The sequence below is a fragment of the Sphaeramia orbicularis genome, chromosome 21 (genome assembly GCF_902148855.1).
Source record: "Sphaeramia orbicularis chromosome 21, fSphaOr1.1, whole genome shotgun sequence".
NCBI classification, from domain to species: domain Eukaryota; kingdom Metazoa; phylum Chordata; class Actinopteri; order Kurtiformes; family Apogonidae; genus Sphaeramia; species Sphaeramia orbicularis.
The window spans coordinates 56,456,395-56,475,052 of NC_043977.1; the positions used below are offsets into that span (position 1 = coordinate 56,456,395).

General features: G+C 39.4%; 1 protein-coding gene across 1 annotated transcript in view; it reads right to left on the reverse strand.

The window, feature by feature from the left end:
• Positions 1-11,701: 11,701 nt before the first annotated feature.
• Positions 11,702-18,658, reverse strand: part of LOC115412081 (polycystic kidney disease protein 1-like 2) — a 74,613-nt gene continuing 67,656 nt past the window's right edge. Inside the window, exons 29-31 of the mRNA XM_030124374.1 lie at positions 16,961-17,062; positions 14,430-14,561; positions 11,702-12,205 (exon numbers count right to left, since the gene is read on the reverse strand). Of these exons, the coding sequence (XP_029980234.1) occupies positions 11,999-12,205; positions 14,430-14,561; positions 16,961-17,062 (441 nt within the window). The 3' untranslated portion in view covers positions 11,702-11,998. The remainder of the gene's footprint in view (positions 12,206-14,429; positions 14,562-16,960; positions 17,063-18,658) is intronic.

The following is an 18,658-nucleotide window of genomic DNA, read 5'->3' on the forward strand; positions in this document are numbered from 1 at the left end:
GCATGATCTACTGGGACTGAGCAGATTTACTGAGTCTAGTTCAGATCCAGTCCTTTATCCAACACAGATACTACTGCTGTGGACCAGCAGGGCACCACTGGATTCTGGGAAATTAGCAGATTTACACCACCTGTTTTTAAATTAACACATTATTCTTGTAATATTATTGCTTTATTGTTGGAATATGACGACTTCAATCTCATAAATGAATGAGATTTTTGTTAAATTATGAGGGTTTTTTTTTTTTATAACTATGACTTTATTCTCATAACATTGTGATTCTTTTGTATTCGACTTTATTCTCATAAAATTACAGGTTTTATATGGATATTTTATGACTTTATTCTGGTAGTGACCAGTGTTTTTCTTTTCTTCTGTGGTCCTAATACTCCGTCGTAGCTTTATTCTCCAGTTCCCCCGTATTTGTACAACTAGGTTGGCCTCAGTTTCAGTTAGTTTACTAATCATGTAGGAGCACAAGGTTCACAATCACAAAATGAGACAAAAACCAGGAAAGATCTGATCATGAAACCAAGAGCTGCACTAAGAAGTAACGTTAGCCAAAACAATACGTCATTTCAGGTCTGATTGGACCCAAAAATTCAGCATAAATGAATGTTAGCTGACACCAAACAGGATCCACAGATCTAGGTTTGGTTTCCTGGATTTGTGGATCCATCTCCTTGTCTTTTCTTTGTCTTTGGGTGTCTGTAAAACGATAGCTCCCACTGCTTTAAGAACCTGAAAATACAATCAATCACACAACAGCTCTGCCCCATTTTTTATTAGGGACCAAGCTGAGAGGGCAAGGCCCCTATTGTGTTTTGTTTGTTTATTATTATTATTTTCCCAACACCACTTTGAACTGGATTTTGACCCCCTAAACATGCTCGAAAACTCACCAAATTTGGCACATACATCAGGTCTGGCGAAAAATTTGATAAAATACAAAAATGAACCCTGTAGGTGCCAAAATGCACTCTTTAGCGGCCAGCAGGAATGTCCAAGAAACATGAAACCAATGCCAAAATGTTCCTTACATTGAGCACCACAAAAAATATAGGAGGACGCCATGAGCTAACTCCAACAGGAAGTCGGCAAATTGCCTTTCAAAGTAAAACCCTCAAATTAAAACTAGTCTGAGGCCGTTTGTCATATTGGCTTCTAAATAGCACCAAAAGACTGAGTAAACGGATGGATGCAAAAGGGAGGGGGCTGGTGACGGGACGGAGAGGTGTGAGTGGAGTGGAGGTGTCGACGGTCACGGGAGGCGGAATGCCCGGTGCGAGGTCCCGCCCAATGCTGCTTGCAGCTTTAATTAAATATTGTTCTTCAGTTTAGACAGTATTGAGGCCAACGCCGTCACTCATCTCCCTCTTTCTGCCACTCAGTGGGCGGAACCGCGGTGACTTCCACTAGCGGTGACGTCGCATGCATACCCTCTATAGTAAGAATTCCTTTCACTTGTGTCTTTAAATTTAAGGGTATATTCTGCAGAAACACACAACTCCAAGCTTAGTCGGCACTAGCAAAAAAAAAAAAAAAAAAAAAGATAAAGCATAGGAAAAAAAACATCTTAACGGTCAACTATCAGTGTGTCGTGCTGACCTCACATCACTCTGGAGGTAAGAGGCTCAAATGCCACAATCAAAAAAAAAAATGAATATGATATTTGACGTGGCATGTTCTGCCGAACACACACTGCAGGACGTTGGTGTCGCTGTGTGAAGCTGCTGTATTTAACTGAACAGCAGAGGTGGGACACGTCCAGCACAGAGGACAGGACATGAGCGTATGATTGAAGTCATGTTTCTGCCATTACCATCAGTGCTGACCGTGGGTGGATGCAGTTCAGTGGAAACGGTGCTGTGTGTGTGTGTGTGTGTGTGTGTGTGTGTGTGTGTGTGTGTGTTGTTCAGGGCCTTTGGTTCCCTGCTGGTCAAAAACATGGACAAGAACAGACTGTCCAGTGTTCCGAGTACCGTCTGTTTTTCTGTGGCTGTAATATTTGAATGTCATTCTATTTTTATCATGTTCTCCTGCTGAAATCTGATAAAGGTTTTCTTTTTCAACCTGTACCTGTGGAAATGCTCTTTAATGTCCCAGCTGCCGACTGCTGCAGGATATGTCTGATATGCTGTTCAGGGTTTTTTTTTTCCCACTGTGTCAAGCAGACAAAAGAAGTGGTGGTTTGTGGTTTTCTGGGGGTCTGGGCTCTTGTTTCCACACACATGGGAGAAGGAATGTTCCTGATGTTCACAGTGTAAGTCCTCAGGTGACTGGACCATCCGACTATTTGATTCAGTGAGTTTTTCTCTGCAGCTGAGGTCTATTAATGTTGTGTGTTTGTGAAAATCTGTTTGGATGCAATACAAAAAGAGGTGCCTGTTAAGAAAACTGATCAATAAATGTTCACTATCTAAGAACCAGAAACCCTGAAAGTACCTGACAGGACACTGCAGGACAGAAAAGGCCCACTCAGTCACAAGGTTATTACTGTTAACCAAAACTAGAATTGTAAAAACATTTTCGTTAACTGAAATAAATAAAAACTAGAATTAAAAGAAAAAAACGATAATTAACTGAAACTGTATTGTGTGTTTACAAAACTAAAACGGATAAAAATTATGGATAAAATTCCCTTCGTTTTCCTCTTTGTCAATGTTGGATTAATACGAAATTGATTTATTTCCCTGAAGCAATTTTAGCTGCTGGCACCGTACGATATTTAATGGTCCGTCTCTTCTTGTCACTTGTGGTTTCCAGTCGTCTTCTGGTCCCCACTCTACCTGCAAACATGTAGACTAATGCCCCGTTTCCACTGCGTGGTATCAGCTCGACTCAACTCAACTCGGCCTTTTTGCGTTTCCATTACGAAGAAGGACCTGGAATCTGGTACCCGGTACTACTTTTTTGGTATCACCTCTGCCGAGGTTCCAGGACTGGGGACCAGATACTAAAACATGACGTGTACACACTGCAGACCACTGATTGGTCAGACAGTTGTCTCTGTGCCCCGCCGTTTTACAAAAAACAGATGCAGAAGTGGACAGTAAATATAGCGGTACAATAATCCACATGATACCAGCCCAAAACTACACCATGGTCGGTCCAGGAGATTCAGCCTTTGGTGGCCAACGTAAAAATTCAGACGAGACAACACGCAACGAGCGAGTTTATCAGCAACTCTCTGAACAGACAACACAGAAGTAACACGCCACATCGCTATGACGACCAGGTACTGTAAAATCAGTAGTATCTGTAATGGAAACGGTCTGCAGGAATACCGAGTCGAGCCGAGTCGAGCTGGCTCCACGTCGTGGAAACACGGCATAAAGCTGGGAGAAAGCAGCAGAGTCCTGTCTGGGATTTATTTGAATACGATGGAGAAGAAGAGAAAAGATACGACAAACCTAAAAATAATACTAAAACTAAACTAAAACTGAGCATTTAGAGCAGGGCTGTCAGACTTAGATCCACGAGGGCCGGTATCCTGCATGTTTTAGATGTTTCCCTCCTCCAGCACACCTGACGGTCATTCTCAGGCTTCTGCAGAGTCTGATGATAGGCTTATCATTTGAATCAGGTGTGTTGGAAGACGGAAACAGCTAAAACATGCAGGATACCAGCCCTCGAAGATCTGACACCCCTGATTTAGACCAAAATGAAAATGTCACATCCCTATCTACTCTGCTCTCTTTTCTCCTCTCTCTCCCTTGGCCACACCTCCTCATTCTCTGTTCCCGCTCCCACTAATCAGCCTAACCCTCTCCACCTGTGGTCGCAGCTCATTAGGCGTGGGCGTACATATACCTGTTCACTGGCCTAGCCTCTTCATTAGATTGTCTCACTTCATGTGTACTCTCCAGCGTTATTCTCTAAGCCTGTTCTCAGATCCTGACCCGTTCCGTCTACCGCCTGGATTCGACCCTGCTCACCTGCATGTCCTCGCCTGCCTGTTCTCGTCCCCCGGTAACGACCTGCCTTTGTTTCACCTCGCCTCTCCGCCTCAGCCCTGGATGTCGAACCACCTTCTGCCCACGTCCACATCTTCAGTCTGTGCCCACCTGGTTCCAGAGAGGATTCCCCGGCTTCTGACCTACCGCCTGTCCCTGACTCTCCTACTGCCTGTTCCCTGACCGTTCTTAGCCTGTTGGTTAATAAACACTTCTACACTTTTAACTGGTGGTTCTGCTTTGGGTCCTCCGTACTACCTGTGATAGAAAACTAATAAAAACTAGCAAACCTGCTCTAAAAACAAATTAAAACTAACTGAATTAGAGAAAAAGAAGTCCAAACTAAATAAAACTAAACTATAATGAAAAATCCAAAACTATTCTAACCTTGCTCAGTCCCAGCTCAGACCTTAATTAAGCATAATTCAAGTCATTTTTTCCCCTTTTAATTCAGTTTCTCCTGGAGCCGGTGAAGCAGTTGGAGCCACTCTGGTCTAATCTGTTCCTTCACAGTCCAAACATCCTTCCAAGGCCAAGATTCAGGACTGAATGAACTGATAAAGGACAGAAGTCTGAGTCTCTTATTTTTCAGACACAAACAGACTTTCAAGGACTCACCACATACAAGCATTTAACCCCCACCCCCACCCCCCCCCATCTCCGTCTGCCTCACAACATTCTTCTCCTCTTCCTGTCCCCCTCCCACAACCAAATCCATTGAAAAAGTTGCACCACATGTACTGTGTTTATGTCTTATGTATGTGCTTGCATTATCTCCACTGTAATTCTTTCGAAGGATTTGTGTTGGACACATGTGCACGCAGCGACCGGCAGTAAGCGAGAGCTTGCTGCAAAAAAAATCTACCCACGGGTACAAATAAAGTCACCTTGAACCTTGATCTGCACTGGCTCAACTCCATTCATTTGTCCATTTTCTGCAGCAGCTTCAGCCTCTACATGTACAGGTGCAGCTGGGTTCCATCAGCCTGTAAATGTAAGACAGATGTGGTGGAGCCAGTCAACATGGAAATGAAACGCTCCTTCCTATTGCTTGTTAAAAATCTAAAATTAACAGTATTTTACTATTTTCTGTCACTTGTGATTGTGCGTCAAATATCAATAGAATTGACCAAACCTGAGTTTCATTATCACACAAGTAATCAGGATATTCTTTACGTATAGCTGTCGACACAGGAAAAAAGACTTGATTTGTCTTTTGTCAGCAGAGCCTTTGAAGCCTCCCGTATTTATTTTTGAGTTCTACCTTCGCCTCTCGTCCGACAGCTGTGGATTGTTTGAGACACAAAGGAATTCAGATTGTTCTGTAGTTGAAACATAGCGGCAGCAGTTTCAGGACTGGATGTCTACGTGTATCCAATAATGCTAAGAATACAACAATATCAAGAATAATGAGACTGGAGGTGTCCGTACATGCTAAAACATGTTTATTTTTATGTTGTTTTATACATAAACCCATGATTATATGTAGGATGACCAGGTGTTTACGAGCCACATGTGGGACAAGGAGTGTGTTTGTGTGGGACACGTAACCGCAATGCTGGAACAAACTCTAGATTTTTAAACAATGTGCATCTTATTGCTGCACTTATAAATATGAATAACAACAATTTAATTTGGTTGCACACAGTTTGCATATTTCTGCACTGAGCATTTATTTTTGCTTTTTTTCCACAGGTTTCAACAACTTTTTTTGTTTGTAAAAACAAAACAAAAAATCTACTTGTAAAAGCTCAAAAAAAGAAACCTCAAGTTTCAAATATAATTAATTACTTTTAGAAAATCAGCTTTTTTTTAATTTGAGTACATGTTCTCAACCCTCAAAGGTAAACTAATCTATGTGCAATAAAACAAAAAGGCAGAACTGACAACATTAGAACAGCTGATTCCACTTCCAGTCAACCTAAAACTACTGGGACCTAAAACCTCTGTGCATCCAAACACAGAACAGTCAGACATTCTGCATTCTAACTAATAAAAATAGAATAACATAAAGTAAATATCCTGTGGAATTTTGTCAAAAAATAAATATCCACATACTTAACAAAAGCATATTTTGTCGCCTCAAGTCTCTCAGTTCAAACTCCAAACTTTAAAGTAGTTAAAGGGAATATGGATCAAATCTGACCACACATCACACACATACAGTGTGTGATGTGTGATCATTGCTATGCTGATGATACCCAGCTCTATCTGTCATTCCCATCTGATGACTCCACAGTCTCAGTGCGGATCTCAGATTGTCTCTCTGACATATCTGCATGGATGAAAGCCCATCACCTTCAGCTGAACGTGTCCAAAACTGAACTGCTGGTCTTCCCAGCTAAGCCAACCATACAGCAGGACATCTCCATCACTATTGACTCCATACCTCTGGCTCCTACCAGTGTAGTACGTAACTTGGGAGTCATGATTGATAATCAGTTGACCTTCACGGATCACGTTGCCTCTGTCACCCGATCATGCCGTTTCACTCTGTTCAACCTAAGAAAGATCAGGCCATACCTAACCCAACAGGCCACCCAGCTCCTGGTGCAGACTATGGTTATCTCCCGTCTTGACTACTGCAATGCTCTTCTAACGGGCCTCCCAGCTTGTGTTGTCAAACCACTACAGATGGTCCAGAATGCAGCAGCGCGTCTGGTCTTCAATCAGCCTAAAAGGGCACATGTCACCCCCTTACTCATTGAGTTCCACTGGTCTACCCATAGCTGCCCGCATCAAATTCAAATCTTTAATCCTAGCCTACAAAATTCTCCGTGGGTCTGCTCCTGTCTACTTAGGTGCACTAATAAAAGCTTATGTCGCCCCACGACCACTCCGCTCGTCTGGGGAACGTAGTCTGGTGGTCCCCAGACCTTGTACAAGACAATCCAGGCTCTTTTCATGGGTCGTTCCACGTTGGTGGAACGCTCTACCAAGTACTACAAGAACAGAGTCATCCCTGCCTATCTTCAAGAAGCTCCTGAAGACCCAGCTCTTCCGAGAGCACCTCCTGTCCTAGCACTTTCAAACATTCCATTTTAAATATTCTAATAAGGTTTTTCCAGGATAACCACAGATTCTTTCACGATTATCTCTGGACCTGCTGCGGTGGTCCGGCCTCTTCCCTGCCCTCATCATCACCACTCACTTATCCTCAACCGCCTCCGTGTGTCTCCCCCTACTCCCCCCTTCTCCCCCAGTCTCTATCTCTATCGCTCTCTCTTTTTCCCCTTCTCTACTCTCTCTCTTTAACCCCAACTGGTCCAGGCAGACGTCCATCCTCCAGGAGTCTGGGTCTGCTCCAGGTTTCTGCTGTTAAAGGGAAGTTTTTCCTTCCACTGTCACCAGTCACAAGTGTTTGCTCCTGGAGGATTCTGTTGGGTTTCTGTAAATTGACTTAGAGTCTGGTTTTGACCAACTCTATATATAAAATGTCATGAGAGAACTTTTTTTGTGATCTGGCGCTATATAAATAAAATTTGATTGATTGAGTGATTTAATTGGTTTTCCCCTGTAAGTCGCTTTGGAAAAAAGCGTCTGCCAAATGCATAAACGTAAACGTCTTCAGGTCATTCTCGCCTCCATGTGCGATGGAGAAATAAACTGGACTTACATACAGGCTGAATAAAGATGAGGTGCACGGTGCGCTTGAGTGTGTGTGCTGCAGAGGTGGTGGTTCACGTGGGTGTGGGCATGAGCATGGCTTGGACGTGTGTGTGTAAAGGCATGCACTCACCTGTGGCACAGGTGAGAGAGAGTCAGGGTTGGGTAGGCGTATTTTTTGTTGACCACCCTTCATTAACCCTTTCATGCACGAATTATGAGAACCTTAATCAAGATTTTTTCCCTGACTGTTTTTTATTCCTCTTTAGACATGAAAAAAACAATGCAATCGAAAATTTTCTCATGAAAAATAAATAAATAAACAAAAACTATATAAAAAACCAAAAATAAAGTTAAAAAAAAAACATACTACTACTCCTACTAATAATAAAAATGATCTTATGAACCTATTTTACATGAAGTTGCAAAAATGTCCATTCAGCTGGACATCTTGCATTTAATTTTTGAAATGAAGAAACATGTATTTACAGATAAATTGTGTGAAAACTGGGTGGGGGGTGGGGGGGGCCTTGTATTTCTGGGGGTGAGAGTATGCTCAGGGGAGATCTACACAATGTTACTAATTCATGTCAGAAAAGATATGTGGTGTCTTAAAACTTTAATAAAGATATGTGCAAAAACAAACAAACAAAAAAAATCCATGAATATATGAGAGAACAGCCGTAGAATAGCTGTCCACTGTAGTGACCAGTATACATGAAAGGGTTAATTCATTTATCATTTTTTGTCTGTTTTTGCAATATTCCATCCATCCTAAATACGCCGTCATAGCTCTGTGCGCTCTGTTAATGCATTTACAAAACACAACTTTGGATCTCAGCGTTACCTCTTGCCATAGCCTCCTTGCGCATCACAAATCTATGAGACACAGGACCCAACCTCATATTCTCAGCAGCTAAAAGGAAAGTTTTAGGAAGCCGCAACAAAACATGTGAATCATCCCCCGCTGCTTTCACCCACGTATAAACATTTTCCCATTCTTTTCTGTAGTTGCATCTTTTTTTGCGTGGAGTTTCCATGTTTTCCGCCAACATTTGCATGCCGGTGTCTGAGGCTTCTGCTAGTGATGGGCTGCTGACACGTGAAGCTCTGGTGCATGCGCCGTAGCTCATACAGCAGATGTATCGAAGCACACTGCCGAGGCGAGGTTCGGTCACGTGACTTGTGACGTTTGACACACTTGAGTGACGTATGAAGCAGCTGAGTGCTTCGAATCACCTGAAATCACTTCGAAACACACCCATGAACCCATTTACCAATGAACCTTCAAACATACTGTGCCCATATACACAATCTAATCTGTATTTGCACCAACCCCATGTGAAATGACATCAGTCTGTATTTGTGGAGCACATCTCATGAATGTAGCAGCAACATTTAAATGTCCCATACCACAACAAGTGAAGATCTATTTAGGGTTTGTTGTGGAAATGTTCAATGGACCACTCACTCAAAGAGGAGAGAAAGTTGGAGTTGAAATAAATTATCATTTATTTGAGAAATCATTCACAGAGAAACTCTGTTAATGAGTCTGATTAAATATGGAAAAAACTAAAGATTATATAGAACCCGGTCCATTCCCTTCTCGCTATTACATCACCCCATACGTACATTGTACCACTCCATACGACTCCATCTCTGTTCCATGAAGGGGTCACTGTGACCTCTTCACCCTAACCTTGCCTGGATCCTATCTAGAGTGTAGGCGCCATCACCTTATCTACACATCCAGACGTTTAGGTGTTTTGGTTTTAAATCAAGGCAAGAACTCCCTTCCCGGGTCAGGGTGTCATGCAGTTGTAAATGTCACACATAAAGAACATATGGCATGAATAATGAACCATGTCATGACAGCAGTAAAGAAGTAAATTTTCCACCACAGGTTACATACAGATATTCCAAATTAGGATCATGGTTTTCAATAATTATTGTTATTATTACTAGTAATATTACTATTGTGTCCACTACAAACATACAATCATCTAGTATAGTCAGACAGGACTGTGCATGGACAATCAAATCCAAAACAATCCATGAACCACTGGGATGTGTTGTGCGTCTCGGTTGCACTTCATTTTAATGACCACTAGATGTCCTCCTCGAGCACTGTGTCACTGGAGCCTCGTGCAATGAACCAGGTTTCGTAAAAAGTGTCGAAGCTCCAACAAAGCCTCGTTCGGCCATCACTAGCTTCTGCCTTAGTTTTTTTGTGTGTCAGTGGGCGGACCTCAGGAGGATGCCGGTGACAGGTTGATGGGCTCCTGACCCCATGTGTATGTTGGTTGATTGGTAGCGGACACAGCCAATGGTGATAGCGCTGTGTCCGCTATAAAATGAAAGTCATGTTTGGAAAAAGGCGACTGTCCTGCACTTTGGAGAACCAGAGCCAATCAAAAGTGGGACATCGTCTCAATTTGCGGGATGTGGAAAAAATGGTCCTAACGCTGTGCAGTCCCACACAAAGCAGGACACCTGGTCACCCTAATTATATGATACAACACACTACATAACATAAAACATATTTATACTGTATTCCTTGATAGTTTCTAATATAAATGAAAACCACCAAACTGAACTGGAACATTGTACGGAGCCTGTTCTCCCATGGGACTCATTTAAACAGAACACAGCCTTCGGTCTCAACACCCTAAAGCAGGGCTGTCAAACTCAGTTTAGTTCAGTTCCATATTCAGCTAAATTTGATCTGAAGTGGGCCGAAACAGAAAAATAATAACACAATAACCTATAAATAATGTCAACTCCAAATTTTTGTCTTTGTTTTAGTGCAAAAAAACCCATTAAATTATGAAAATACTTACTTTTATAAACTATCCAAAAAAAAAAAAAAAAAAAAAACCTGAAAAACTGAAATTTAAATTCAAAAACAAGAAAATTTAGTGAAAATTAAACGATATTCTGCCTCAACTTATCATTTCTACATGTGCATTATGGATCAGATCCACAAAGACACTAAACACTGAGGAACAGGAAGAAAAGAGATCAAATTGGGCTGAATTTTCTTTAGACATTTCAGGTTGTTCATATTTGTTCAGTTTATTCACATTTTATTGTTACAGGATAGTTTGTAAATGTAAATATCTTCATAATTTAATGTTATTTTTTTGCACTAAAACAAAGAAAAAAAAAGTTGTTAATTCTAGATTTTTTTTTAACTTAATTGAAGATTTTTTTTTGCTTAATTCAAGATTTTTTGCTACATTTGAGGGTTTTTTTTGGCTTAATTGAGGATTTTTTTTTTACTTAATTGAAGATTTTTTTTTCTTAACTGAAATTTTTTTTTGGGGGGGGGGGGGGGGGGGGGGGCTTAATTGAAGATTTTTTCCTTAATTCAAGCTAATTTTTTTTTTTTTTTTTTTGCTTATTTCAATTCAAGACTGTGGAATTTTTGCACTTGGCAAAAACATCCCAGGGGCCGAACTGGACCCTTTGGCGGGCCACATTTGGCCCCCGGGCTGCATGTTTGACACCCCTGCCCTAAAGCCTTTAGGTACTTCTATCAGAATCTTCAATGAACAATGAATATTGACACAACATATTCATAAAACAACACATTCCCTAACTTCAGCCTAGAAACACTAAACAACATTGAACACAAGCTACTGAGTGTGTAGATATTAGTTCCGATCATACCTGTCAAGTTTTGGATTTGAAAATAAGGGACATTTTTCAGCGCCCACCGCCCCAACCAAGCTTCAGTGTCCTTTACATTTTAACACAGATGTACAAGTAATCCAAAATACCACCTTGTCAACAATTACAAATTACAATTAGGTGATCAGAATATGATCGGCTTCCCTTTGTTGACACTAAAATGCTCTGAACATTTCTATGTTGTGATACAGCCTACATGAAAACACAGAGGGGCACTGAAGCACATATATTTATTTACTTTACATGTTTAATTACTTCACATATATTCGTTTCAAATTGAATGTTATCTAATGTGATAAACTAAAATTGCAGAAAACACACCTTGCAGAATGCATGATTGTGCCCCATCACACTCCTCTTTAGAAGCGGAAACATGCTGTCCCATTTTTCCAGATATTTACAAGATTTCTTAGTTTTTTTTGCCGGAGTACCTTCTCCATCACATCCATCCATCTTTCACCTCTGTTTTTGGTTTTCCCGCTGTCGGCACTACTAACCTCGTGACACCTCAGACCTAGGCTATGGCAGAAGGCAGTTCTGGCGAGGCTAGTGACAGAGCTCAGCAAGGAGACAGAAGAATGTATTTCATTCTTATTATTTTGTTAAAATACGGGAGGTTTACAGGATAATATTAATACGAGAGGACAGCGGGAAACGGCGGTAAAATACAGTAGTTTCCCGGCCAAAACAGAAGACTTGACAGGTATGGTTCCTAATAGTTCCTACGACATGGAAAAGTAAAATTAAAGTTTGACTGAGCTGTCAGATGTTTGAATCGTGTTCACATCCAGGGCAGAATGGTTGAGTATATTTCTGCTGTTGTTCAGAGTCAAGGCAGGATTGCAGTTCCCATCATGCTTCTGGGCGCTCGCTGTATGTTCAAATCTGATTCCAAAGACACTGCAGATTTTTTTCAGCATTAAGTCCACAATCTCCTCCTCTTCTGAAGGCTGTGCAGGACAACAGGCATGATAAAGACTTTAGACTGAGGCAACATTAAACAGAGTGAAACAGAAGAACACAACAGATGCACATCATGCATGATTCATGAAAGATGAAAAGCCTGCAGACATGGGTGGAAAACAGAGACATGAACACTGCTGTGGTTATTACACTGACATATTCACTGACATATTGATCACATCCTTCCACACCTTGGCAACATTTCAGAGGACATAATGAGCCTTTACGTGCTTGGTTTTAACATCCAGGAGCCATTTTAAGAAGATGTTTGCATTCCAATGAAGTCTAACACATGCATTTGAGATGTTCACGACTTCTGTCATGAACCTGAACCCTACGTGAAGGTTTACAGCAGGGGTGTCAAACTCATTTGAGTTCAGTTCCACATTCAGCCCGATTTGATCTCCAGTGGGCCGGACCAGCAAAATAATAACAGTAGAAAAAGTCAAATTCTATCATGATCATGTTTAAGTCTACAAAGTTTCCTTAAAAATCTGAATAACATGAACAACTTGAATTGTCTTAAGAAAAACAAGTGCAATTTAACAATATTATACCTCGGTTTGTCAGTTTATCATTTACACATGTGCGTTACAATCGCACAAAACATATTATATTGGTTTATATTATATTGGTAAAATTGCATTTACTTTTCTTAAGACATTTCCATTGTTCATATTTGTTCAGGTTATTCACATTTTTTGTAAATGTATAGTTTGGTAATGTTTGTAATGTGGTAACATTTTCATGTAATTTTACTTTTTTACCAAAAAACAAAGAGAAAATTTGGGGTTATCATTATTTATTGTTTATTATAATATTTTACTGGTTCTGACCCACTTGAAATCCAATTGAACTGTATGTGTCTGTATGTGGAACCTGAATTAAAATGATTTTGACACCATTAATTATTAATATCTTCAGTGTCATTTTTGCAGTTTTTCACAAATTCATCCCGCAGGCTGGATTGGACCCTTTGGCGGGCTGGATTTGGCCCCCGGGCCGCATGTTTGACACCTGTGTTTACAGGGTCAGGGTTCCAAAAGAAGAGAGATGTAGAAGAAGTGTGACAGAACCTTTCTGAGGATGTTCAACTCCGACACTGAAGAAGACGACTGCAGTGGTTTAATGAGCAGAAGGAAGATGAAGATACAGATCAATGACTTTTCTGTTTTTTTTGAACCAGCCTGTTCCTGCTGTTTTACTGCCGTGTTACAGGCACCATTTGGAAAAAAGCAGTTAAAGTATGGAAATAAATATTTAAATAATCTGTCTGTTTACCATCTGTCTGTGGAAATATCTCATGTTACAATGTGGACACCTGCGGCTTATAGTCAGGTGTGACTTATACTCAGGTGTACTGCATAGTCCAGAAAATACGGTAATTTGTTTAAGTTTTTGTCATGTGATTAGGAACATATTGATTGTGAACTGCTCCAGGTGATGTACATGGTATGGTTCTGATTGTAGTGTAGAGGTTTGGAGTTATCTTCAGTGGGTTTACAGCTTTTGTTATAATGGTATTCATCCTCAATACGCCATATCGATGGCCAAAAAACAAAACCTCCTATCTGCAAATTTTTAGATTTTGAGTTCTCACGTTAAATGGTGAGAACAAGGATGACTCCACATTTTCAGTCTATCTACAAGATAATCCTGCCCTTTCTTATGACATGAAGGTCACCCGACAACAACAACAAAGACCATACTAAAATAAAACTAAACCATTAATCAATCAATCAAATTTATTCATATAGCGCCAAATCATAACAAAAGTTCTCTCATGACACTTTACATATAGAGTTGGTCAAAACCAGACTCTAAGCCAATTTGCAGAAACCCAACAGAATCCTCTAGGATCCACGTTTTTTTTTTTTTTTTGTTTCCTGAAAAAAAGTGATTTTTTCAGATAGGAGGTGTTGTATTTTGGCCATTGATATGTCTCTCTCTCTCTATCTCTGTAATGGCATGTCTTGCTATTTTGTGTTTTTTTCAGTTTAGTTTAGTTTTTTTTATAGTATATAGTTTAGACGTAATAATGGCGTTATTAAGAGGTGGATTAAGTGGAGTAAGTCCTCACTAAAGGTCCAGGTACCAAATGCATGGCCTGCCACTGAATTACAAGATATAAAAAAAACATAAGACAAATGATACGTATTGAAAGAGAAAACAAAAAAATAGAACAAATGTCACATGACTGGGTGTCCTCACCTTGTGATATGTTTGTTCCTCATTGAATGAAACGAGGATCACGGAGACGAAGAGATTCAAAACCACAAAGGTCATGAACACAATACATGAACCAATGAAAAATGCACCAAGGACAGGGTTCTGGTCCAGGACCTGGAAGGAAGGAGGAAACCCAACAAGAAGCATGACTGTTGAGACCAAACTGAGAACCTGGAAAACACAAACATTAGACGTCTGGCTGATCATTTGACTTATTTGAAGACTCACACTTGGTAATCTGACCTGTAGTGTTTCTCACCTCTAATAACATATAAGTGAATTTTAACCAACCAGTATGTTTTTTTTCCTCTAGTTTTCTCTGGTGTTTGAAGATGAGGCCACATGTGAAGGCTTTGTGATGTTATCTGATTACAACATTATTTCTTCTTCAGCAGCAAATAAATACATGACAGAAAACTGCAGGTTAACCCACACTGTAAAAACAAACCTTTAGAATCTACTCAAAAGTGAGGTAACAATTTGCATTCATTTTGGTTGAGTAGATTTTACACCATATTTGGAGTAAAATGTGACGAAATTTAACAGCTATAACACACTAAATGAAATGAGGTAAACTCCACCAATTACACAACAAATGACTCATAAAAAGTGAGTAATATAAATTCTTAATTATTAATAGAAATATGATCATCTATTTAATTATTATTAATAAATCATCAGTGTTACTAATGAACCATTACTTATTAAGAGTAAGCTAATTTTACAAAATCAAAAGTACTCAAAAGCGTCCATAATAGGCTCAGACCCCTGAGGGTTTAAAGACTGACACAGAAAGTATTCATCATTAAACCTCTGACCATAGCAAATATGGGAAGAATCAGAAATGATCACTTCACTGTTGAACTATATATTTACCACCTCTGTTTAAAAGGCCATTACAGAGGGTCATGAAACAAAGGAGCAACTTTGTTCATGGTGCAAGAATATGCAACTCAATAGAAATATTCATTCAACAAACAGTGTAAAACACACCATAACTGTGCTATACATAAAAAAAGAACAACACTTTTTATCAACTCAGAACACTGTAAAACACATAAAAACTGTCCCAACTAGTTTGTCCCAATGCATGCTGGGAAACTCCCCCCAGCTGCTCCTCCAACACATCACAATATTATGGGGTAGATTTTATTATATTATTTTAAGTAGCAATTGTTACTGTTAACAGACAGGTAGTGTATGTAGAATTTAACCAGTCCTAATAGATTTTATTGACAATTATTACTGTTGATTAAAATGTAACTGATAACATCTGGTCAAAAAAATTTGATTACAATAATCTACGCCAAACTTATATTTTTGGATAGGTAATTACTTACATTTTCAGCAAAATGCATTTTGAAATGAGAAAAAATTTGTGAAAAAAATAAAAAAATAAAATAAATTGCAGAGTTTTATGAGTGTGAATGTTTGGAAATTGACAAAGTTTCCTGTTGTCATTCTGGGTTCATTTTATAAACTCTCATAAATAAACTACATTTATTCCAAATACATTTATATCTATTATATTAATTATCTCATAATTTAAACATACTGTTTAAAATTAATAAATGCATATATCAATCCAAAATACATTTGAATATAATGTTGATATTATTTGCATGTTGTAAATCTTGACTTGTTGACTTCGGAAGGTTTGACTTGACTGTGTTTTTATGTATTGAAAACTTGTTTTTGTCTTATGTATGAAAGTTTATGTCTGTAATTATTTCATGAACTGCTGCCCATCTTGGCCATGACACTCCTGGAAAAGAGATTTTTAATCTCAATGAGGTTTCCCTAGTTAAATAAAGGTAAAAAAAAAAAAAAAAAGTATATGATATTGATAATGTGTAATTTCATATTTACTTGTTGTCCATCCATGACGCTGCCATTTGTAAAAACTCTTGCTATTTATGTATAATCAAATATTTTTTTCCTCTAACCAATTATTAGGTTGTAAAGTAGAGGGTTTAAGGTATACACTGAATACATTTTAGGAATAAATAAATAAATAATGAATGAATGAATGAATAAATTTTAGGAATAAATAAATACATAAATAAGAAATAAATAAGAAATAAATGACTAAATTCTAGGATGAAAATGTCATCGGAACTTCACTTTTGAGAACTTTGTAATTCTTGCAAAGAAAAAAAAAAAAAAAATAGACAATTTTTTTGTCCAACCATGTAGTTTTTAATATTTTTTTATATAAAAATATTTGAAACTAAAAATTGCCCTTTGAGTATAGTTTAAGGTGGCATTTAGACCTTTCCAGTTATGTGTAATATTTGTCTTAAACTTGTCTGGTTCACAAGTTACAAATCCAGAAGTAGTGGGCTGTCCATGCATGAGGCCCTTGACCTGGTAATGGTTACAGACTTGATATTATCAGGGGTCATGCACTGGTTTGTCATCATTATCACCATCACAGAGGTGTTTTTACATCCTTTACCACCGGCTACATACACTTCTATAGTGCATGTATGTGCTCATAGTATCTCACTCACCTCACTGTAATTAAAGATGCCTATCTGCAAACTGATGATGGTCATGAGAGCATCCAGGAACGTCTTATATGAAGACAGCTTCCAGCCATAGATCACATTGAACTACAAAGAATATGAGTCCATTATTAGCAGAGGTACAACTGAAACCATTAAGAACAAAAAATTTTCAGAGTAACGGAGGTAAGTAAGAATATTAAGCTGTTTTTAATCATAACTATGTTTGGGCAAAAATAATAACTCATAGACTGTATTATCTGTGACTTAAAATGTGATCATTGTTGGTTTATAATAGAGGGTATCCACGTGACGTCACTGCTAGTGGAAGTCACCACGGTTCCGCCCACTGAGTGGCAGAAAGAGGGAGATGAGTGACAGCGTTGGCTTCAATCCTGTCTAAACTGAAGAACAATATTTAATAAAAAATGGGGCAGAGCTGTTGTGTGATTGATTGTATTTTCAGCTTCTTACAGCAGTGGGAGCTATCGTTTTAAAGACACCCAAAGACAAAGAAAAGAGAAGGAGATGGATCCACAAATCCAGGAAACCAAACCTAGATCTGTGGATCCTGTTTGGTGTCAGCTAACATTCATTTATGCTGAATTTTTGGGTCCAATCAGACCTGAAATGACCTATTGTTTTGGCTAACGTTCCTTCTTAGTGCAGCTCTTGGTTTCATGATCAGATCTTTCCTGGTTTTTGTCTCATTTTGTGATTGTGAACCTTGTGCTCCTACATGATTAGTAAACTAACTGAAACTGAGGCCAACCTAGTTTTACAAATACGGAGGAACTGGAGAATAAAGCTACGACGGAGTATTAGGACCACAGAAGAAAAGAAAAACACTGGGCACTACGAGTATAAAGTCATAAAATATCGAAATAAAACCTGTAATTTTATGAGAATAAAGTCGAATACAAAAAGAATCACAATGTTATGAGAATAAAGTCGTAGTTATAAAAAAACTCATAATTTAACAAAAATGTCATTCGTTTATGAGATTAAAGTCGTCATATTCCGACAATAAAGCCATAATATTACAAGAATAATGTCGTAATTTAAAAACCGGTGGGAAAAATATAATTTCCCAGAATCCAGTGGTGCCCTGCTGGTCCACAGCAGTAGTATCTGTGTTGGATAAAGGACTGGATCTGAACTAGACTCAGTAAATCTGCTCAGTCCCAGTAGATCATGCATATATTCACTGGGGTCAGTCCACGGTCTACTGGAAATGACCTTTGGATCAGCTGGTTCTGGGCCCTAGTTTTGGAGCCTTTGGATCAGCTGGTTCCGGGCCCTAGTTTTGGAGCCTTTGGATCAGCTGGTTCTGGGCCCTAGTTTTGGAGCCTTTGGATCAGCTGGTTCCGGGCCCTAGTTTTGGACCCTTTGAATCAGCTGGTTCCGGGCCCTAGTTTTGGAGCCTTTGGATCAGCTGGTTCCGGGCCCTAGTTTTGGAGCCTTTGGATCAGCTGGTTCTGGGCCCTAGTTTTGGAGCCTTTGGATCAGCTGGTTCCGGGCCCTAGTTTTGGACCCTTTGAATCAGCTGGTTCCGGGCCCTAGTTTTGGAGCCTTTGGATCAGCTGGTTCCGGGCCCTAGTTTTGGAGCCTTTGGATCAGCTGGTTCCGGGCCCTAGTTTTGGACCCTTTGAATCAGCTGGTTCCGGGCCCTGGTTTTGGAGCCTTTGGATCAGCTGGTTCCGG